Below are 23,985 nucleotides of genomic sequence, written 5' to 3' on the forward strand. Positions count from 1 at the left end.
AATTTCTGAATGAGAAATCCACTGTGTAAACTTAGTTTTAGTTATATTTATCTGCTCGTAGTTTGTGTGGTTGTGCAGAAATGCGTATCACTGGCGTGCCGTGGCCTGTAGTGTACTTCACGCCAGAATGATCATCTGATGTTGGAAACGGTCGCCTCTACGGTTTTGCAGTTTTAATGTCCGGCAGCGTATTTCATGAGGAGAACATTTTAAGGATCTGACAGTAAAAATACTTTATATCTGGAGTGTCTATGTGCAAAACAGTGATTCAGAGAATGCGTACTTACCTGTTTCTCTTCGTCTTGGCTTTAAAGACGTGTGAAAGCCGCGGTCTTTGCACGCAGACGCAGTTAGCGTATCGAGCGAGCCTCTGAGTGCGGCATTCATTGCTAGTGGCTGAGTTGGAAAGGCAGATGGGAGGTGAGTAAAATTGTGAGTAGGAGGCGGAGGGAGGTATTGGGCAACAGAAGTGTGGAAGTGTCAGAGGCGCAGCTCCTTCAAGTCGCTGCAAACGTAAACATGTTTTGGCTCATAGAGCAGTCTTTTATTTTATACCTATTTTACAAATGATTTACATATACACATCAGTTCCTCACAGAGATGACAGTGTTATTGATTCAAAGCGATTGAGAACAGAACATGAAAGATGTGCATATGGACACTCTCGGGAAGAGGTAGGTTTGTTGCCCATCAGTCCACGACCAGCTGGCGGAAGGATCCCTCGACGCCGAACAGGTCGCTGCGTGTCTTGGGCTTCCCCATCCTCTTGGACTCGTCCGTGCCGTACTTCTCGTCCTCCTTCAGGTACTCAGCGAAGCTTTCCAGCTGCTTACGCCATGGGGCTGCAACATCAGGCACAGAGACGAGGGCCGCACTTATCATAAGTGTTAAAAATAAAACTCTCAGTACTTTGTGACTTCCTAGACTCAGATAGCCGTTAGATAAAATTCTTGTATTTGATGATCCATATAGGCCTCCGAAACGCATCGAGATTAATAAAGAATAATGAACAGCTACAGATAATTTTAACGATTGAAAAATCTTTAACATGCACTATCTGATCAAAAGTATCTGGGCAACTACACTGGTGTCTAAAATTAAAGCAAGAAAAGGAAAGTTTGCAAGGTTCTGTTTATTTGCCGCAAAACAGTACAAACAGTGATAGCAAAGTAGACACAATGTAAAGAGTACAGAACGTAGTCAACTGCAACAAGCATAATGGTAGACAAAAAATGTTCTTGCTTTTTCCCATCTTAATGGATTTGCAAACTCATTCTGACAACCGGTTAAGGTGGTCAGTATGAGGTGTGACCACCTCTTGCACCAATACTGGCCTGACGAAGACGGGACACGCTGTGAATGAGGTCATCAATCTCATGTTGAAGCAATAACGCACATTCTTCCCGCAGAGTTGCTCACAAGTCTTTGAGAGCGGTTAGTGGTTGCTGACATGACGCAACGCCTCTCCCTAGTGCATCCCAGACATGCTCCATTTGATTCAAATCGGGAGAGCGAGCAGACCACGCCATGAGTGCAATATCTTCCATTTCCAAAAAAACATCAGCCATCAGTGCCCTATGAGATCGAGCATTATTGAAAGACGTCTACAGACGTTAAAGTAACCTCTGGCGTGCCACAGGGGAGTGTTATGGGACCATTGCTTTTCACAATGTATATAAATGACCTAGCAGTAAGTGTCGGAAGTTCCATGCGGCTTTTCGCGGATGATGCTGTAGTATACAGAGACATTGCAGCATTAGAAAATTGCAGCGAAATGCAGGAAGATCTGCAGCGGATAGGCACTTGGTGCAGGGAGTGGCAACTGACCCTTAACAGAGACAAATGTAATGTATTGCGAATACATAGAAAGAAGGATCCTTTATTGTATGACTATATGATAGCGGAACAAACACTGGTAGCGGTTACTTCTGTGAAATATCTGGGAGTATGCGTGCGGAACGATTTGAAGTGGAATGATCATATAAAATTAATTGTTGGTAAGGCGCCCGCGCGAGATTTGCAACGGTCGGTGGGACGCCTCCGTCGCCACATGGCCCGCAGCTTAGGGTATTGTTTGGTTTTTCGCGCAATACGCGAAAACTATGTAACTTACGGTGAAGAGAGATGCAGCAGTGGATTGTGGTCAGCAATATGCACCTTCTGAAAGATCGATCTTTATTTCAAGTCAAGAGACGCAAAAGTTATAGTAACCTCAAAATCGGTTGATATCACGAATACTGAAAGATTAATAAAAATAGTAGATAACAACTTACAGGGATGAGCGAGCACTCATTAAAAACGTTTCGTCATAGCGGATCGAGTGCCGTAGCCATATGTTAAGATTCATAAATAATTAAAACCGTAAAGAGCAATAAACAAAGTTTGAGGGAAAACTGTTTATAAAATTCAATAGAAAAATCATGACATAAAGAACGGCACTATATAATATTTTGGGTGGCATCACACGTATTTTAAACTAGTGAAGTTATACTGTACACTTAAGTTGCAATAGTTTTCGTTGTTTGCAAATTATTATTAACATTTATCGCCCATAATTAATTAATTATTATAGATATGAAGATTATAAGCAGCGAAATGTATGGTTCGCTATATATTACATCTAAAAACGGTGCTATATGCAGTTCTTTGTTAAAACTTTGCAGCAAAGATGTCAACAAACAAATTTGTGCTAAGTGGCGAATTTTTGCAGAAACTAAAATTTGATTTACGGGCGATGGAATAATCCTAAAAATTAATGTAAAGTAGTTGGTGAGATGTACTTTTTAGCGCGGTTCCGATGGTGTACTTATTTCTGTCCAGGGATGTATGTATCAAAATTTGTAACCTTAACTGGTGAGATTGGTACTTAAATAACCGGGCGGAGGGGGGGGGGGGTGGGGTGGACATCCGAGCTTATATAAGCGACCGGCCATCTTGGTCAGAAGTCAGTCGTTGGTCAGTCGTTTTGGAGGGTGGGTGGCGAGCGAGCCCCACTTGAGGGTGGCCCATGTAGTCGTTTGAGAATTTTTTATCGCGCCGATTTATTTCGATATAGAGTATTGTTTGATAGCGCAAGTGTCCAAGCATATATTTGGTGAACTGGAAGTGTTACGATTATTTGTGTGAGTACGAATTACGAGGTATACATCGGCATAAGTGAACATGTGGCGATCTGTGATTTCGCGCCAAAACTGCTAGAACAAGAGGACAGTGGGACTTGTGGTTCTGTTCGAATTGATTGAGTAATTTTCGTTTATAGCAGCCTACATTACTGCTATTGGGGGCTCGGAGTCAAATTATTATTAAAGTAAAACTGTAAACCGTCTCACCAGTGCTAATTTCATTGTGTGAAAGAATAGAACAACGCCAAGAAATAGTGATTAAACTGTGTCGTGAAAAACTGTATTTGCTATAACAATCACCTAATTTTTGTTCCCTAGCATAAACTGTACTCATGTCTGAGTGAATAATTGATTCAAAAACTATAACTAATGCGCTGGTGTGGAAGTGTACTAATGCACCAAGTGTGGAACTCATCCCCTGAGACTTAAGTGAGAGTCAAAATTTGCAATAACATTTCTAATCAACGTTTTTATATGCACATTCATGTGAACTCTCTTCAACTGCACTTCTTTATTTACCGCCCCGTCGTACCGTTCTACCTGTCACAGAAAAATGCAATTCTTATCATTTCCACACCCGCCGATGGTCTGTACATGTACGAAGTCGTATTCAAACATGTCTCCCCGATACTTGACATTTTTTTACCGGGCACTTAGTGTCGTAGGCCAGTAAAATTCTTATATTCATTAACGCACTTAATCTGACTACTTCTCTTTCATGAAACGACTGATCTTATGCAGACGACGTTTTTGTGTGAGTCATCACATTTAGGCATGAGAGTGCTTGACGGTAAGCTCCTCCTTGTAAAACACAGGGCTAGTATGAATGATTCATTCGCTTTCAGAGTTCTGTATTTTGCAAAATATTACATGTACAAATATGGTTGACGCATGGAAAGAACCGTAAACTCTCCGAGTTTGCATTGTGACCACCTGTTGGCGTTACGAGTTCAGTGCCTTGACAAAATGGCGACAGGGCAAGGAAAGAGAACATTTGGCCTCCAAGCTGATATTCAGCGACGAAGCACCCTTCCATTTACATGGAAAGATTTACCGACACAATATGAGAGTGTGGGGCTCTGAAAATCCTCAGAAATTGTGGAACATGATCGAGGTTCGCGATGGTTCACGTTTTCTGTGCAGTGTCACAGACGAAGCGGTGTGGGCTGTTCTTCTTCTGTGACAAGTCTCTGATGTGCACCTCTTACCGTGATACGTTGTAGTTGTGTTTGTTTCCACACCTGACTGCTGTTTCCGAGGCTTTCGTCTTCCAAAAAGACAGGACACCCTCTCATTGGAGCATCGGTGTTCGTCACTACCTAAACAACCTACTTCCGCATCGCCGGATTGGGCGTACTGATGAGGATGATGTGGCTCTGTGCCCTTGCCCCACCTCCTCTGACCCCCCTCCACTTATCCCGGGTACAAAATGACCATTAAGGACCGAGCTGTTGTGTTGAAAATGGGCAGGATGTTGCTACAGCACATGTGGAACGAACTTTAGACTACTACGTGAACGTGTGTCTTGCGGCCAGTGCAAACGCAAACTCGATGAGTTAACGGTTCAACGAGGTTTGTATAAAAGTTGAATAATGTCTTTATGGTACAGGTTGCAGTCACTGCCAGGCGGGACTACTGCTGTAATCAATCCCATCAACTCTCAGATCGAGTCAGAGCACTCTGCATGAAGGTGGGAGTGTGTGGCAGCTTGTTGACAGTTACCCTTTATCACCTGCCGTCGGCATGGAGCTCTCTCTGATTGAGGAACAGCGCGTCAACATCAAGTTTCTTGCAAAGCTAGGCAAGAACGGCCGTGAGATTTTTGAGTGTTTGAAACAGGTTTACGGAGACAATTCTCTGAAGGAACCAACCGTGAACAAGTGGTTAAGAAGGTTCCGGGATGGCCGAGAAGAAGCGAACGATGACCCTCGCCCAGGACGCCCGTCGACATCGAGTTCCGATGCAAATGTTGAACGAATTCGGGCTTGTGTTCTTAAAGACCATAGATTGACAGTCAGAATGATTGCTGACGAGCTGTCAATCCCCAAAACAATCGTTCACGAAATCCTGACACAAAAACTTGAAATGAAGAAACTGTGTGCGATAATCGTACCGAAACTCTTGACGCCAGAACAGAAAACAAAGACGGTTGAGTGCTGTGAGGATTGGTTGGAAGCAGAGGAACGAGGGGACTTTCTCAACAGAGTCATCACTGGAGACGAGACCTAGTTTTACGAATTCGATTCAAACGGCTCTGAGCACTATGGGACTTAACATCTGTGGTCACCAGTCCCCTAGAACTTAGAACTATTTAAACCTAACTAACCTAAGGACATCACACACATCCATGCCCGAGGCAGGATTCGAACCTGCGACCGTAGCGGTAGCGCGGTTCCAGACTGAAGCGCCTAGAACTGCACGGCCACACCGGCCGGCTTACGAATTCGATGTCGAGCTCAAATCTCAAAGCAGGGAATGGAAAATAGCAGGAGAACCGAGAACAAAAATGTTGCTTGTTTTCTTTGATTCTAGGGGCATTGTTCACAAAGAATTTGTCCCTCCCGGCCAGAGAGTGAACGGAAATTTTTACGTTGAAGTTCTGACACGTCTCAGAGCTCGTGTGGCCCGAGTTCGACCGGAGTTGGCAAAAGGGGGCAGGTGGATCCTTCATCACGACAATGCGCCCGCTCACACGTCGCTCGTTGTGCGCGAGTTTTTGGGCCGAAGCTCAATCACCGTGACAGACCACCCGCCTTGTTCACCCGATTTAGCCCCGTGTGACGTCTTCATGTTCCCGAAATGCAAAATGTTGCTTTGGGGGCGGCACTTGGAAGATGTGGAAGCCATCAAGGCGGAAACGACACGGCAACTGAACATCACAAGTGAAGACTTTCAGCAATGTTATCAACTGTGGAAACGGCGTTGGCAGAAGTGTATCACGTCTCAGGGCGAGTACTTTGAAGCAGACCATATTGTAATACCTGAATAATTGTAAAATAAAGTTATTATTCAACTTTTATAAGTATTTTCCGGACAAACCTCATATTAGTGCAGTCAATCATATTTTTACATGTAATACACTCATGCTCATAAATTAAGGATAATTGGAGAATGTGGTACCACACAACGTAGCACTACACAAAACTGGCGCTAATGACATAGGCACATAGGCAACATACACGACACAGATCTGTAAGTCCACGGTATTGGTGATAAGTTGAGAAAACCGTCCCGAAACACATGTACTACAAAACGCCACTGTTTCCTGCGCATGTACCCTGACATCAATATGGGATATGATCACCATGCACACGTACACAGGCCGCACAACAGGTTGGCATACTCTGGTTCAGGTGGTTGAGCAGCTGCTGGGGTATAGCCTCCCACTCTTGCACCAGTGCCTGTCGGAGCTCCTGAAGTGTCGTAGGAGTTTGAATACGTGCAGCGATAAGTCGACCGCGAGCATCCCAGACGTGCTCGATGGGGTTTAGGTCTGGAGAACAGGTAGGCCACTCCATTCGTCTGATATCTTCTGTTTCAAGGTACTCCTCCGCGATGGCAGCTCGGTGGGGCCGTGCGTTATCATCCATCGGGAGGAAGGTGGGACCTACTGCACCCCTGAAAAGGCGGACATACTGGTGCAAAATGACGTCCCGATACACCTGACCTGTTACAGTTCCTGTGTCAAAGACATGCAGGGGTGTACGTGCACCAATCATAATCCCTCCCACACCATCAAACCACGACTACCATACAGGTCCCTTTCAAGGACATTAAGGGGATGGTATCTGGTTTTTGGTTCAATCCAGATGAAAACCCTGCGAGAATCACTGCTCAGACTATACCTGGACTCGTCTGTGAACATAACCTGGGACTACTGTTCCAATGACCATGTACTGTGTCCTTGACACCAGGCTTTACGGACTCTCCTGTGACCAGGGGTCAGAGGAATGCACCTTGCAGGTCTCCGGGCGAATAAACGATGTCTGTTCAGTCGTCTGTAGACTGTGTGTCTGGAGACAACTGTTCCAGTGGCTGCGGTAAGGTCCCGAGCAAGGCTACCTGCAGTACTGCGTGGCTGTCTGCGGGCACTGATGGTGAGATATCGGTCTTCTTGTGGTGTTGTACACTGCGGACGTCCCGTACTGTAGCGCCTGGACACGTTTCCTGTCTGCTGGAATCGTTGCCATAGTCTTGAGATCACACATTGTGGCACACGGAGGGCCCGTGCTACGACCTGCTGTGTTTCACCAGCCTGCAGTCGCCCTAGTATTCTACCCCTCATAACGTCATCAATATGTGTTCTTTGAGCCATTTTCAACACACAGTCCCCATTAGCACGTCTGAAAACGTCTGCACGCTTACTCGCTTCACCGTACTCTGACATGCACCAATACACCTCTGCGTATGTGGGCTGCTGCCAGCGCCACCGTGCGACGACCGCAGGTCAAATGCACCGCATGGTCATACCCCGAGGTGATTGAAACCCGCAAACCGCCCACCAGAGCGTTGTTTCACGATGTATCAGCATTATCCTTAATTTACGAGCATGAGTGTACTTTGGAAAGTATAGAGCTTAGAGTGAACGAATCATATATAGTAGCCCTTTGTTGAGTATCTGAACATCAGCAACCATACTGCTTAGTGTCCGCGAAGCACTTGGTGCTTGACTGTGGCCGCAGAAACTCTTGTGGTTAAAAATGCGTCGGTACTCACCCGTCACTTCCTCAAAGGTGCCAGCTGCTCCTCCGTAAATGTCGGGAAGCATATCCTTACTGAAATGTTTCAGCAGCGTTTCCAGCTTCGAGTGAATCACAACCTGCAAATCACATCCATCAGAATAGAGACATTCAGTACGGTAGACATCGATGTATAATAACTGTGGAGATGAATTTCTTCTAATTAGGAGGCATTCAACGTAAAAAAGATAGGTGTTGAGAAAAAACTGTCTGAACATACAAAGTTTTTGAGACTTTTCAGGGTACGGAAAAGTGTAAATTTTTATTGTATCCAGGCGCTCTGATCCATTTTAGAAAAAGCCACGAAATATGAAATTAGCCGAACGGCTTGAAATTTGTGGCACCTATAACTTGATTGAAGTTTTTTATATAATAAAACAGTCACAACTACATAAAAATGCACTCCGTCTTCAGGCCACAATTGGCCCATCGGGACCATCCGACCGCCGTATCATCCTCAGCTGAGGATGCGGATAGGAGGGGTGTGTAGTCAGCACACCGCTCTCCCAGTCGTTATGATGGTTTTCTTCGACCGGAGCCGCTACTATTTGGTCGAGTAGCTCCTCAATGGGCATCACGAGGCTGAGTGCACCCCGAAAAATGGCAACAGCGCATGGCGGCCCGGATGGTCACCCATCCAAATGGCGGCCATCTTCGGTAATCTTACGGGAACCGGTGTATCCACTGCGGCAAGGCCGTTGCCTACAACTACATAAAGATGTTTCTTTATTTACTGCTGACCATTTTCGGTCACTGTTCTGGCCTTCATCAGATATCCACCCTTTGAAGAGAGTAACATGAATATACTTAGGGGAATTAAAATACAAGCACAAAAAGGAACACGGTACATCAAAGAATACTTAAAAGAAAACAATACCCATCGCGTCTGGTGAAGATGGCGATATACAGACACCACTCTAAGATGGACATAACCACTGCTACCAGAACTTTGGTATAAACCGGTTATCAGTAAATAAGTAAACATCTTTATGCGGTTGGGACTGTTTCTTTATATAAAATTTTTTTAACATAACCACAGACTTTCCAAATGAAAAAAGATAAAATGTTTCAAAAATTTTTACTTGATGAAAGTACTGTGGTCGAACTTCGAGACGTCAAGTGTCAGGTGGCTGAAGAGCACGACAACAAGAAAGTCCTGAGTGCATGTGAGACATGGGAAGCGCAGTCCTTAAGTCGAACACCAATCAGCTCATTGCTAATGGGGATAATGTTGGTAGGTGAGGCGGTAGCACTAGTTGACACGCCTATGTCTTGTTGTGCATGTAGTGCAGCTCTGTTTCCATGAGCATGTAAATATACCACATCCACCGACACCAAGTTCAATGGAAACCGGGCAACCATTCACTGAACACGCTGATTTTAAAACATGCATCTTTGTGCGTAGTGATCAACAATACAGTTATAAAGTTCGAGGCCGGCCGGAGTTGTCGAGCGTTTCTAGGCGCTACAGTCTGGAACCGCGCTACCGCTACGGTCGCAGGTTCGAATCCTGCCTCAGGCATGGATGTGTGTGATGTACTTAGGTTAGTTAGGTTTAAGTAGTTCTAAGTTCTAGGGGACTGATGACCTCAGATGTTAAGTCCCTTAGTGCTCAGAGCCATCTGAGCCATAAAGTTCGACCAGGGGGAAAATATACCCTAAAAAGCACTAAAATACAATAACCATCAGCATACCGTAGTTGCAAGTAAAAATGTAACTGGTGCTGCAAAATTCAATTAAAACAGAAGCGCAGCAATAGATCATAAAGTAAGCAAGCTTCTTGAAAAAGAAATTAGGAAGTAAAAGTTGAGATCTTCATATGCGACAAAGGATAAAAAAACATTAATATACAGGAATAATAAAGTGAAAATCACTAAATCCTTAGTTTCAACGGCGGTCAGAGCAATACAGTAGTTATGATGGCCGAAGTAGAGTACGTAGACAAAACATATATATTGTTCCACATTATTACAGTAACATTCAGGACACTGATAAACACCCACTGAAGCAAGCTCAAAATAAAATTACGGATAAGCTAAGGAAAACTCATTTTTTGTTGACAGAAACTGAAAATAAGTACCTTTTATGCATGAACCCAAAGATACCACATTTAAGATCACAACCAGAAACGTAAATAATGTAATCTAATAAAACCAGCAAAAAAACTTCACATAAATTGAATAAAATACTGATGAAAAATTATACAAATGAAACAACATAATACTAGCTGCAGAACAAAAAGCGACAGAACTCCCTCAATATACTAAATTTTTATCGCTGAACATTACCAGCATTTACTCAAACATACCTGTACAAGAAGATGTAGCAGAAATCAAAAATAACACTCTGAAACATAAGGAACTTGCATACACATACACTACTACTGAATTCAGGGAAATCCTGCAGATAATCCTAGATTACAACTATTTTTCATTTAACGTCAGCATTTACAAGCAGCCAGATGACCTAGCAATGCGACCGTGTGCATCTGCTACCATAGCTGACGTAAATGCAAGTAATTGGGGACAAAAATTGTTTAACAGCCAAAAGAAAACTGTGTTCCATAGGAGATGTGTAGATGACACACTACTGCTAGTAAAGGAGATGACAAATATACAGGGTGTTCCATTGATAGTGACCGGGTCAAATATCTCACGAAATAAGCATCAAACGAAAAAACTACAAAGAACGAAACTCGTCTAGCTTGAAGGGGGAAACCAAAAGGCGCTATGGTTAGCCCGCTAGATGGCGCTGCCATAGGTCAAACGGATATCAACTGCGTTTTTTTTAAACAGGAACCCAGATTTTTATTACATATTCGTGTAGTACGTAAAGAAATATGAATGTTTTAGTTGGACCAATTTTTTCGCTTTGTGATAGATGGCGCTCTAATTGTCACAAACGTACGTATAAGTACGCGGCATCACGTAACATTTCGCCATTGCGGACGGTATTTGCTTCGTGATACATTACCCGTGTTAAACTGGACCGTTTACCAACTACGGAAAAGGTCGATATTGTGTTGATGTATTGCTATTGTGATCAAAATGCGCAACGGGCGAGTGCTATGTATGCTGCTCGGTATCCTGGACCGTTCGCCGGATAGTTACGTTATTTAAGGAAACAGGAAGTGTTCAGCCACATGTGAAACGTCAGTCACGACCTGCAATAAATGATGATACCCAAGTAGGTATTTTAGCTGCTGTGGCGGCTAATCCGCACACCAGTAGCAGACAGACGAGAATCGGGAATCTCAAAAACGTCGGTGTTGAGAATGCTATATCAACATCGATTGCACCCGTACCATATTTCTGTGCACCAGGAATTGCGTGGCGACGACTCTGAACGTCGTGTACAGTTCTGCCACTGGGCACAAGAGAAATCACCGGACGATGACAGATTTTTTGCACGCGTTCTATTCAGCGACGAAGCGTCATTCTCCAATAGCGGCAACGTAAACCGGCATAATATGCACTATTGGGCAACGGGAAATCCACGATGGCTGCGACAAGTGGAACATCAGCGACCTTGGCTGGTTGATGTATGGTGCGGCATTATGGGAGGAAGGATAATTGTCCCCCATTTTATCGATGGCAATCTAAATGGTACAATGTATGCTGATTTCCTACGTAATGTTCCACCGATGTTACTACAAGATGTTTCACTGCATGACAGAATGGCAATGTACTTTCAACATGATGGATGTCCGGCACATAGATCGCGTGCTGTTGAAGCGGTATTGAATAGCATATTTCATGACAGGTGGATTGGTCGTCGAAGCACCATACCATGACCCGCACGTTCAGCCGGTCCGATGTCCCCGGATTTCTTTCTGTGAGGAAAGTTGAAGGATATTTGCCATCGTGATCCACCGACAACGCCTTGCAACATGCGTCAGTGCATTGTCAATGCATGTTCGAACATTACGGAAGGCGAACTACTCGCTGTTGAGAGGAATGTCGTTACACGTATTGCCAAATGCATTGAGGTTGACGGACATCATTTTGAGCATTTATTGCATTAATGTGGTATTTACAGGTAATCACGCTGTAACAGCATGCGTTCACAGAAATGATAAGTTCACAAAGGTACATGTATCACATTGGAACAACCGAAATAAAATGTTCAAAGGTACGTACGTTCTGTATTTTAATTTAAGAAACCTACCTGTTACCAACTGTTCGTCTAAAATTGTGAGCCATATGTTTGTGACTATTACACCGCCATCTAACACAAACCGAAAAAAGTGGTCGGACTAAAACATTCATATTTCTTTACGTACTACACGAATATGTAATAAACAATGGGGGTTCCTATTTTAAAAAACGCAGTTGGTATCCGTTTGACCTATGGAAGCGCCATGTAGCGGGCCGACCATAGCGCCATCTGGTTTCCCCCTTGAAGCTAGACAAGATTCGTTCTTTGCAGTTTTTTCGTTTGACGCATATTTCGTGAGATATTTGGCCCAGTCACGATCGATGGACCACCGTGTATAGTGGACATGCCTAACTACTCCGACACGGTACACTAGACAATTACATGTACAGTGCAACAACAACTGCACAGAAGTATCAGATACGTAGACCTAAATATGACAAAGCACAGCAATACATGCGTGCTGAAAATGTATAGGAAAAATGCAGTGTCCCACACCACAGTCCATGCAACTTCATGTCGTTCAAACATCCGTAAACAAGCGGCATATACACTGAGGGGACAAAGGTCATAGGATAATGATATTCACATATCCAGATGGCGGCAGTATCGCGTACACAAGGTATAAAAGGGCAGAGCACTGGCGGAGCTGTTATTTGCACTCGGGTGATTCATTTGTACAATTTTCCTGTATGATTATGGCCGCACGACGGGTATTCAGGATTTTTGAACGCGGAATGGTGGCTGGAGCTAGATACACAGGGCATTCCATTTCGGAAATCGTTAGGGAATTCAATAGTCCGAGATCGACATTGTTAAGAGCGTGCCGAGAACACCAAATTTCAGGCGTTGCCTCTCACCACGGACAACGCAGTGGCCGACTGCCTTCTCCACCCAAATCGCCCGACATGAATCCCACAGAACACTTATGGGACATATTCGAGAGGTCAGTTCGTGCACAAAATTCCGCACCGGCTACACTTCCGCAATTATGGACGGCTGTAGAGGCAGCATGGCTCATTATTTCTGCAGAGGACTTCCGAAGGCTTTCTGAGTCCATGTCGCGTCAAGTTGCTGCGGTACGTAGGGCAAAAGGAGGACCGACACGATGTTGGGAGATACCGCCTGATTTTTGTCACTTCAGTGTAGGTTAACGCTGCGCAGGGAAACTAAAATATCGTTGAAACATTCAACAGGAAATAAGAATAGCGAAACAGATTGAAGTTGCCAATGGCTTCATTGCTTCCATCGTTGACTCAGCACTACGCAAAATAAAGATCCATACACAAACGAGCCGGCCGGGGTGACCGAGCGGTTCTAGGCGCTACAGTCTGGAACCGCGCGACCGCTACGGTCGCAGGTTCGAATCCTGCATCGGGCTTGGATGTGTGTGATGTCCTTAGGTTGGTTAGGTTTAAGTAGTTCTAAGTTCTAGGGGACTGATGACCTCAGAAGTTAAGTCCCATGGTGCTCAGAGCCATTTTTACCATACAAAAACGACGCCAAAGATGATAAGGATAAAAACGAATGCGTATCTGGCATCCCACACATTGGTACAATAGCATGAAAGACTACAAATATGTTAAAACACTCAATAAAAGCTCAATTTTTTAAATCTAACAACTTACAAGAGAAACTAATATAAAAATAAACTGTAATCGTGACCCGTATTCAGATTTTGGAATATACAAAATAACGTGCCAGAACTGCTACTTTTTCCACCTAGGACAAACTGGCAGAGACTTCTACGACACGTCTACAGAGCACTGTAAAGTTCACACCTACAACATCACGACATCAGCAATAGCCACACAAACACACTCACACATACACACATACACACACATACACACACACACACACACACACACACACACACACACAATACGGGGTACTAACATGGAAAAAATGACAAAATGTAAGAGTACTCCACCGACAAAGTAAAGGTCTAAAATGGATCTGTTAGAAGAACTGTAGACAAAAAAACGTGAAGACCAAATGTTAATTGAAAAACTGGAAAGTGAATCAGTGATTTTCATTATATGCCTAAACAAAAATGCTGATACACAGAAATAAGTACCAAATAATGATTCCGATTATTAAGGTGAACATCTGTACGAAAGTATAGTATATCACAGACTGCGGGCGACCCATAGCGTTCTTTTTGTTGACTGTATGTAAAAATATCTTTGTAACTGTTTTTTTAGTACGTTTGCTGCTGCTGTTGTATACCATCCACAGAAAATTGTATGTGATGTTTAATATCTGTGAGTTTCTGCACAAGTGGACCACAAGAAAACCGTTAGTAGAAGTTCTCTCCGAATCCGCAATGAACTCTATGTAAAAATCCATCATGGATTAAAAATTGTGCGTGTTTTTACGGTACGGATAACAGAACAATGCAGCACCTCATACATCGAAAGCATCACTAATAAATCGCATAACACACGGTAAAAACATGTGAAATTGGTAATTATTTCCCGAAACATGTTCTGCAGAATGTGAATAAAAGGATGAACAAAAGGAAATAATGAGTGGTAGGAAAAAAACTCATAAACAAATCCTTCTTTCTTTATTTTCGAAGATTGTGTCTTCTGTTTGGATAATATTAAGTTATTCCTGCACATCTCACACGTACAGCTTTCCAGGGATCTCGGGAATTTAATTTTTGGTCTCTCCATCTTACTACTATTTATAATTCGTTATCCGTGACACTGGACCATAGATCTGAATTGGTACAGCCTTCACTTTGTAAAATTTCATTCATGTTTTTTCCTAGATGTTGATCGATGTTATACCCTGATATTTACTCAGTTTATGATCGACGTCATGATCATTGTAGTAAGTCATGTCACAGACAAGGCATTGGAAGTAAGACACTTGTTCAATTGGTCTGTGACCAAGGCTTATTTCTGTTCGTACTGGATATTAGCCTGTAAAAGCCAATTTCTGGTCTTTGTGACATCGGTCACAAACTGGATAAGTACTAGCTCATACGCCGAACTAGCCGAAGGAAATTATCTACAAAAATGAGAAACATACGCGTATGAAATTTTGCAAAGTGAACGCTGTGACAGACACATGGGTAACGAGTTTTGAACATTTCGGTAACATCCAGAAAAACCGAAATGAAATTCTTCAAACCTATGAAAGGCTACATTAGACCGGATGGACTTAAAAATGAGGAAAATTGAATATTTTTAAAATAGAGACAGAATCAATGAAAGTGAAGAAAGATGCATCTCACATCCGGGCAGAATAGAAGAAGGAAGAAGACCAGAAGAAATTTTAACATACAGTCGGTAAAGGATACAGTGGAAGACTAAGGAAAGGATAGCAACAATTTCCTCTGTGGTCGAAGAAGTCGAATCACCTATTGTTTGAAAAGAGAAGAGAAGAGAAGAGAAGAGAAGAGAAGAGAAGAGAAGAGAAGAGAAGAGAAGAGAAGAGAAGGAGAAGCACTGCGAGCAAGATAGAAAGTTCTAGCATTTTTAGGAATATTCTGGAACCGGGATTGTAAATGCTTTGTTCTAAATATAACGCTCTGTCAGAATTATTTTAGGAACCAATAAAAACTGATAATCCGTCGCTAAAAGAACAAAGCGTTAGAGAATATTTACATAATCTCGCCTGAAACAGCAAAGAGATAAGACGGCTTGGGAAACTAAAAGGAAGAAAAAGAAATTCGAAGTGTAAAACAATGTGACTATACACTGAGGAGACAAAAGTCATGGGATACCTCCTAATACCGTGTCGGAGCTTCTTTTGCCCAGCGTAGTGCAGCAGTTGGACGTGACATGGACGCAACAAGCCGTTGGAAAGACCCCTCCAGAAATATTGAGCTGTACTGCATCTATAGCCGGCCATAATTGCAAAACTGTTGTCGGTGCAGGATTTTGTGCACGAACTAACCTCTCGATTGTGCCCCATAAATATTCAATGGAATTCACGTCGGGCGATCTAAGTAGCCAAACCATTCGCTCGGACTGTCCAGGATGTTCTTCAAACCAATCGCGAACAACTGTGCCCGAGTGACACGGCACATTGTCTTCGACAAAAATTCTATCGTTGTTTCGGAACATCGAGTCCATGAATGGCTACAAAAGCTATCCAAGTAGCCGAACACGCACTTTTGACAGTCCATTACCGGTTCAGTTGGACCAGAGGACCCAGCTCATTCCATGTAAACACAGCCAACACCGTTATGGACCCACCACGAGTTTTTGAGTGCCTTGTTGACAACTTAGGTCCATGCCTTCGTGGGGTCTGCGCCACTCTACAACGCCACCACCAGCTTTAACCAACTTAAATCTCGACTCATCTGACCAGGTCACGGTTTTCCAGTAGTCTAGGGCCCAACCGATAAGGTCACGACCACACGAGAGGCGTTGCAGGCGATTTCTTGCTGTCAAGCAAAGGCCCTAAGGTCGATCGTCTGCTGCCATAGTTCATTAACACCAAGTTTCGCAGCACTGTCCTAAAGGGTGCGTACCACATTGATTTCTGCGGTTATTTCACGCAATGTTGATTGTCTCTTAGCACTGACAATACGCAAATGTCGCTGCTCTCGGTCGTTAAGTGAAGGCCGTCGGCCACTGCGTTGTACGTGGTGAGAGGTAATGCCTGGAATTTGGTATTCTCGACACTCTCTTGACACTGTGGATCTCGGAATATTGACTTCTCCAAGGATTTCCGAAGTGGAATATCCCTACACTTCTAGCTCCTTCAGAAACGCTTTCCTTCCCATTGCCAGTCTACATTTTATATCCTCTCTACTTCGACCATCATCAGTTATTTTGCTCCCCAAATAGCAAAACTCCTTTACTACTTTAAGTGTCTCATTTCCTAATCTAATTCCCTCAGCATCACCCGACTTAATTCGACTACATTCCATTATCCTCGTTTTGCTTTTGTTGATGTTCATCTTATATCCTCCTTTCAAGACACTGTCCATTCCGTTCAACTGATCTTCCAAGTCCTTTGCTGTCTCTGACAGAATTACAATGTCATCGGCGAACCTCAAAATTTTTATTTCTTCTCCATGGATTTTAATACCTACTCCGAATTATTCTTTTGTTTCCTTTACTGCTTGCTCAATATACAGACTGAACAACATTGGGGATAGGCTACAACCCTGTCTCACTTCCTTCCCAACCACAGCTTCCCTTTCATACCCCGTGACTCTTGTAACTGCCATCTGGTTTCTGTACAAATTGTAAATAGCCTTTCGCTTCCTGTATTTTACCCCTGCAACCTTTAGAATTTGAAAGAGAGTATTCCAGTCAACATTGTCAAAAGCTTTCTCTAAGTCTACAAATGCTAGAAGCGTAGGTTTGCCTTTCCTTAATATTTCTTCTAAGGTAAGTCGTGGAGTCAGTATTGCCTCACGTGTTCCAACATTTCTACGGAATCCAAACTGATCTTCCCTGAGGTCGGCTTCTATCAGTTTTTCCATTCGTCTGCAAAGAATTCGCGTTAGTATTTTGCAGCTGGGACTTATTAAACTGATAGTTCGGTAATTTTCACATCTGTCAGCACCTGCTTTCTTTGGGATTGGAATTATTATATGTGGCCATAGTAACGTCGAAAATCTTTTCGAATGAATTACCTGATTACAAATGACAGCCCCGCAAATGCAATGTCCTTTTATACCTACCGTCATCTGTATAAGTGCATATCGCTCTGCCATGACTTTAATTCAAACGTTCAAATGTGTGAAATCTTATGGGACTTAACTGCTAAGGTCATCAGTCCCTAAGCTTATACACTACTTAACCTAAATTATTCTAAGGACAAACACACACACCCATGCCCGAGGGAGGACTCGAACTTCCGCCGGGACCAGCCGCACAGCCCATGACTGCAGCGCCTAAGACCGCTCGGCTAGGCCCGCGCGGCTGACGTGAGTCACCACCGTGTATTAAAAAGAGACATTATGAAAAGAACAGTTGCGATAGGAAAGAAACAATGAAACAATGAACGCTCTTCCCGGGAATCGACGAATCGAAGCACGCAGAAATTGCAATTACGAACTACCGGCATTGCGCTGGCTTATTTAGTAACATAAAACGTAACATTTATGTAAAAGTGACCCTTAACTATACCCGGGAGAAACTGAGTACTCGAACTAGTCTTCTGTAAAATAATTACCCTCTTTCTGAGCTTGGGCTTCATGAGTGGCAGGAAGAGTCCTGTGATGGCTTCAGAAAAGCTTGGAGTATTCACGAAGTGGATCGCCTTTGGCCTGAAGGGGTACGCGTCCTGAAACAAAGACAGTCACAAAAAGTCATTGACAGTATGTCTACCACTTCTGATGTTGCTGCTTTTAGAAATCAGGCTGGAAAGCACTGATTGAAAAAATTTGAACTAAAAAAGGCACTTCTAAATACTGCCATGATATATGCAAATCTGAGAAACAAAATTTTGTTTCGTATGAGCAGGAGTTATATTTGAATAATTTGTGTTCGCAATAGTTTTATATCCATAAGTAGATTCCACGGGTAGGCGCCACGCTCATAAAGCAAACGTACGTATGTTTTGACAGAGCCTTAAGCGAAGAATCATTCCATGGGCTACAAAGTGACTGATGAGTGGAAACTGGTTTAGAGACTGAAATATTTCGATACAGTATTTGACTTTATCTTTAAACCGACTGACAGTAGTGGTGGTGAATTCCTATGGGACCAAACTGCTAAGGTCATCGGTCCTTAGGCTTACACACTACTTAATCCAACTTAAGTTAACGTACGCTGAGGACAACACACACACCAATGCCCGAGGGAGGACTGGAGCCTCCGACGGAGGGAGCCGCGCGAACCGTGGCGAGCTGCTCCCCTAGACCACGCCGTTACGCCGCGCGGAGACTGACAGTATGTTTTCAGATCTCTAATCAACGTTTTGAGATACTCCGATTCTTGGTCGTACATGCTCCCACTTATCTCGAAGGAGATTTGATACTTCTTTTTTTATTATCTGCACAAGTGGATCTCACTAAAATTCACAATCCCAGAATTAGAAGTTCCCAGATGTCCATCTGAAATAGCAAAGTATGTCCAGCTATCTGTAATAAAAATAGCTACAAGCAGAGACTATGTCATTTATTCATGACATTTTTGCAAGTTTCCTGAGTTGAAACAAAATTATGACATCTTAATCGGTCCCGGAAATACGTGAGTTCCTAATACACTGCCTGAAAAAGAAAGTGAAACTTCCAGAAGACATGTTGGGATTTCGATGTAACTTCGTACACGTACATACCGTGGGCCGGTATGAAAATGATTAGAGCTGCAACCAGAGTGTATTAGTGTTCCTCGCGTTTAGTGTTGTTACCAAGGCTGGTAGGGCACATAAGCGGCGTGAACGGCGTCAGATGCTGAGGGATCCCTGTGAAGGAGCAGCGAAGAGGAAAGAAGAACAGCATGAAATCTAATCAGCGAACAGTTAACACCTACAGATGTGTATTACTCATGCACAGCATTCGATGATAGGCGTGCACCGGCTGAGCGTTACGACAGCGTAAGTACGCCGTACGGATACAAGCAGTTATTTTGTTTAACATACAAATAAACTTGTGGTTGGAATACGTTTCTATTCGGATGAAAAGGCAAAGAGAGGCATAGATTAATATTTTGCACACCTCCCAGGGATGGAAACAGATCACTTCAGAAAGTTGGGCAAAGGGCACTGACCATCTGATAGGAGGCTAAAAGCAAAAAAAGTGCATTTTCTCCCTAAAGAACACAGCATTTCTGTAGCTAGCCGAGTTCAGTGCATCGTGAGTCGTGAATCAACTCTACTACTTCAAGTATTACAGTTACACTCATGTTCATAAAAAAAAAACAGATCACCTTGAACGACAAGAGATTGGACGTTCATGTTCGCAGGACTTCTACATTAGTATGATCTGCAGAAATGATTAGTATTTCAGTACGGTTCAGCACGTGTCCTGTTGCGTAGCAGGCACAGGGTCCGCCATGGGCCCTGATAACTTGTTCCACGCGTGATGGCATCGACACGTATAAGGCGCAAATGGCGTCCTGTGGTACAGCCATCCATGCTACATTCAACTGCTCCAAAAGTTCATCTGTGGTGGTTGGCACTGGGTCACAGCGCTGCACCCGTCGTTTCACCATATCCCACACATTTTTCATTGACATCCTCTGACACACAATAAGGCATGTGTTTGTGCAGCAGCACGTGGTCGTGCAATGACTTGATGAAAAATTGCGTCTGCTGTTTTGTACAGAAAGGGTATGGCTAAGGGTAGCAGGAAGTTATTTCCGCAGGTATAGCACCCTGTACCATAAAGCCTTGAGTTGGGGCTGTATGTCTTGTGCGAATGCACTCACTGTGATGCCGCTCACCATGTCAGCAGCGAACCAAAATACGTCCATCATTTTCAAACAAACAGAACCTGGATTCGTCCGAAAACACCGTCTGATGCCATTCCTGTCTCCTGTGACGTCCTTCCATTCACTACTGCCGTCTAGCATGTTTCTGCACATTCGTCAACGGTAGGCGGAGAAGTGGACGACGAACACTTAACCCATGTCGCAGTAATCGGCGACTTACTGTAACCGCTGATAGTGTACGATGCTAGACTGTTCCACTGTGGCGCCAGAGGAGGATGCAGATCCATCTCTTAGTGTTCTGCGGCTTTCGTGAACCATTCTGAACACATTCGTTGCACAGCTGAAACACTTCGTCCACACGAGCAGCAATTTCGCAGGTGAATGCATCACACTCTCTCGTGCCAATAATGCGCCCTCTTTCAAACTCACTGATTTGGCGGTGCGGTTCGCGTATACGTCTGCGAGGCATCCTGCACATCTGCCCAAGTCACACTGATCCATTAACTTCGGTTTTCTAGTAAAAACTAGGGCCGTAGGTACATTTTACCGGTAGTGGTGTTGCGCCGTGATGTCGACATGGGTCAAATGCTAATGATTACTGCAGAACATACTAATGTACATACATGTCCTGTGAATATGAATGTCCTAGCTCTAGTTGTTCAAGGTGTTCAGCTTTTCTTCTGAACATGAGTGTATTTGTGCAAAGACTCGCCTGAATTGGCGTCTGCAGCACCTGTTATCCAGCCACACTATCAATGATAAGATTTCCCTTTTTTATTCGAAAAGGCACATATCTGGTGTCAAGTGAACACCTGCCATGTAGATAGCGGCACACGGACTATAAACACAAGACCATTCTCTTTTAATGTCCATGACAAAGGTTGTTGATTTCGACACTGTACCACTGGGCCAGTATGAGCGTTTTGCGAGACGGTTTCCACTTCTCAAATGCTTTTCACAAATCTTTGTAACTGATAAAAGGAGACAGGATTGGGTGTGCTCTTTCATAACATATGCTTCCTCATGCGCACTGTAACAGAAATTCCGCTTTTAATAAGCTTTCAGGAGGGGTAAGAAATAGACAAGAAGAGAAGTTTTCGAAATGTGAAACTACAGAATAATGATGAAAAATGAATAAGAAAATCGCATGATTAATTAAAAGCTAATGAGTGGAATCGGAGAGAAAAGAAATTTATGACACACTCATAAATAAATTAGCCTCTGGCTGTAAGGATGGTTTTTAATTTTTTAACGTCTAAATCATTTCTGGACTGTCATCTCCACATTCCGATGCACCTTCAAAGATACGTTTCATTGATGTGAAGTATTATTTTTTTCCGGTATCACCTCAGTGGCCGGCAGGTGTAATTTTGAGTGGTGTTGTGGACGCGGGTCTTGCACGTTTGCTGATCGGTGATGACAGCTGCCTGTGATATCGAGAAAATAATACCTAACATCGGTTACATGTATATTTCAAGATGCCCCAGAAGATGCAGTTCGCCCTCCCGAAATCAATTAGCCTTTAAAGAAATTAATAACCATCCTTGTAGCCAGAGGCCAGTTTATTCATAATTGCAAATAACGACACGGGTGCTATCTTCCCATTCACTACAATGAAAACTCAAGATAAATTTATAGTAAAACTTCATTAGCAGAAGGGGTCGGTTGAGGTGTCAAGGAATAGTTAATTTGGTAGCTGTTAAGGTGATGATTGTGACGGCAGACCATGAATGTACTACAATAAGCTAGCTCAAATGAACGTAGAGAGCAGAAATTTTGTAGAGAAGATAGACTAGCACCGAGAGCTGCATCAGACAAGTCTTCGGGTCTATGACAACAACAACACCAAGAACAATGCCGGCTAGTGTGGCCGAGCGCTAGGCGCTTCAGTCCGGAACCGCGCGACCGCTACGGTCGCAGGTTCGAATCCTGCCTCGGGCATGAATGTGTGTGACGTCCTTAGGTTAGTAAGGTTTAAGCAGTTCTAAGTTCTCGGGGGCTGATGGCCTCAGATGTTAAGTCCCTTAGCGCTCAGAGCCGGTTTCTTTTTTTTTTTTTTTTTTTTTTTTTTTTTTTTTTTTTTTTTTTGACAACAACAAGAAGCAATATGAGAGGGCAGCCTTAGACATGAAGCGCTCTTTTCTTTGGCAGCCGACTTATTCGCAGTAGCTTTGAAAATTACGCTACAGCGCCTTTTTCATACTCTTTTCATAGATCATTTGCCTCTACTTGACGCTGTTCTCCTCGTGAAGAGTCAGACAGAAGTAACATGGAGCCACCAGAAAGGACGGTAATCAGAATCAGGACAAACCTCAAAACGGTGAAGAGGCTGTCACCTTGTCAGAAACTATTTGTCAGCATTGGGGGGAGGGGGAGGAGAATGATTTCCTTATAGTTGATTGACAATTATGGATAAATATTCTGTGGTGAATGACTTCTGTCTTTCGCGCTTCTAAGTCAAACAGCTTCGCAAATTCCCTCACGCTGAAATAGGTCACTATCTCTTTCTTTACAGGAAACTGCAGCAATGGCCACAGCATGTTTACTCCTTTGCAACGTCTGTTTTTCCCTTCAGCTTTGATAAAAGTAAAACGTCGTGTGACCAGGGCCTCCCGTCGGGTAGACCGTTCGCCGGGTGCAAGTCTTTCGATTACGACACCACTTCGGCGACTTGCGCATCGATGGGGTTGAAATGATGATGATTGGGACAAGTCAACACCCAGTACCTGAGCGGAGAAAATCTCTGACTCACCGGGGAATCGAACCCGGGTCCTTAGGATTGACATTCTGTCGCGTTGACCACTCAGCTACCGGGGGCGGACGTAGCTTTGATGGATATCTCATATGTACTACAAAACGAAAGGAAATGACATGAACTGCGCTGCATTTTACTACTTGTTATGCAGAACAACTCAAGAACAGTCTAACTACGTAGCTTCCACTGTATGGTGTTCCCCGTCGACAGACCCGACCTGAACTAAGACGTTTATGTGAAGCTATCAGAGACTTGATGTGCTTGTGTGTCATCATCGATGCACTTACAAAAGTCGTCAGACCTCTGCCAAGATAGTTTTCGTTATTTATCCGTGGACCGACATGGTAAAGGAAGACATGAAGTCTTTATAGAGGTCTGTGACCATCACGTTCTTATACAAAAAGTCGTGCTGGATCGTACTTTAATTATTCATATAGGTTACTTGTTTCGGTATCAGATCAAAAACGTAACAGAGGAATCAGTACCCTGTATCACTTCAAATAGCTCACACTCATATCATGTATAGGAGCACACTAATTTGGCGTGATTAGTAATCAAAACGTCTCGGCCCCGGATGCTTAAATTGTGATTCAAAACCATCAGCAATGGTTGCCGAAGACTTCCGGCATAAGACGTCACCCTCGTTCTGCCAACGGTCTTGTAAAAGAGGATGGAGTAACGGACAGAGAATCAGGGCACTCTCTTGCCCTTGGGGTGGTAAACTGTTCCTAAAAGTCGGAAGAATCAGCAATGATAAACGGCATGAGGATGCAGAAGGAAATCACTGCATAAAAGAAAGATACTGTACATCCATCAGATGTATGGCCTGTAATTGAAAAAGTGCCATGATGAACCTTCCATTG

The 23,985-nt window shown here is 43.5% G+C and overlaps 1 protein-coding gene across 1 annotated transcript in view; it reads right to left on the bottom strand.

The window, feature by feature from the left end:
- Nucleotides 1-600: 600 nt before the first annotated feature.
- The window catches only part of LOC126419773 (retinol-binding protein pinta-like), a 101,623-nt gene continuing 78,238 nt past the window's right edge, over nt 601-23,985 (bottom strand). Inside the window, exons 4-6 of the mRNA XM_050086946.1 lie at nt 18,167-18,277; nt 7,839-7,941; nt 601-842 (exon numbers count right to left, since the gene is read on the bottom strand). Coding sequence (XP_049942903.1) covers nt 691-842; nt 7,839-7,941; nt 18,167-18,277 — 366 coding nt within the window. The 3' untranslated portion in view covers nt 601-690. The remainder of the gene's footprint in view (nt 843-7,838; nt 7,942-18,166; nt 18,278-23,985) is intronic.

The sequence above is a fragment of the Schistocerca serialis genome, chromosome 9 (assembly GCF_023864345.2).
Source record: "Schistocerca serialis cubense isolate TAMUIC-IGC-003099 chromosome 9, iqSchSeri2.2, whole genome shotgun sequence".
Taxonomy (NCBI): domain Eukaryota; kingdom Metazoa; phylum Arthropoda; class Insecta; order Orthoptera; family Acrididae; genus Schistocerca; species Schistocerca serialis.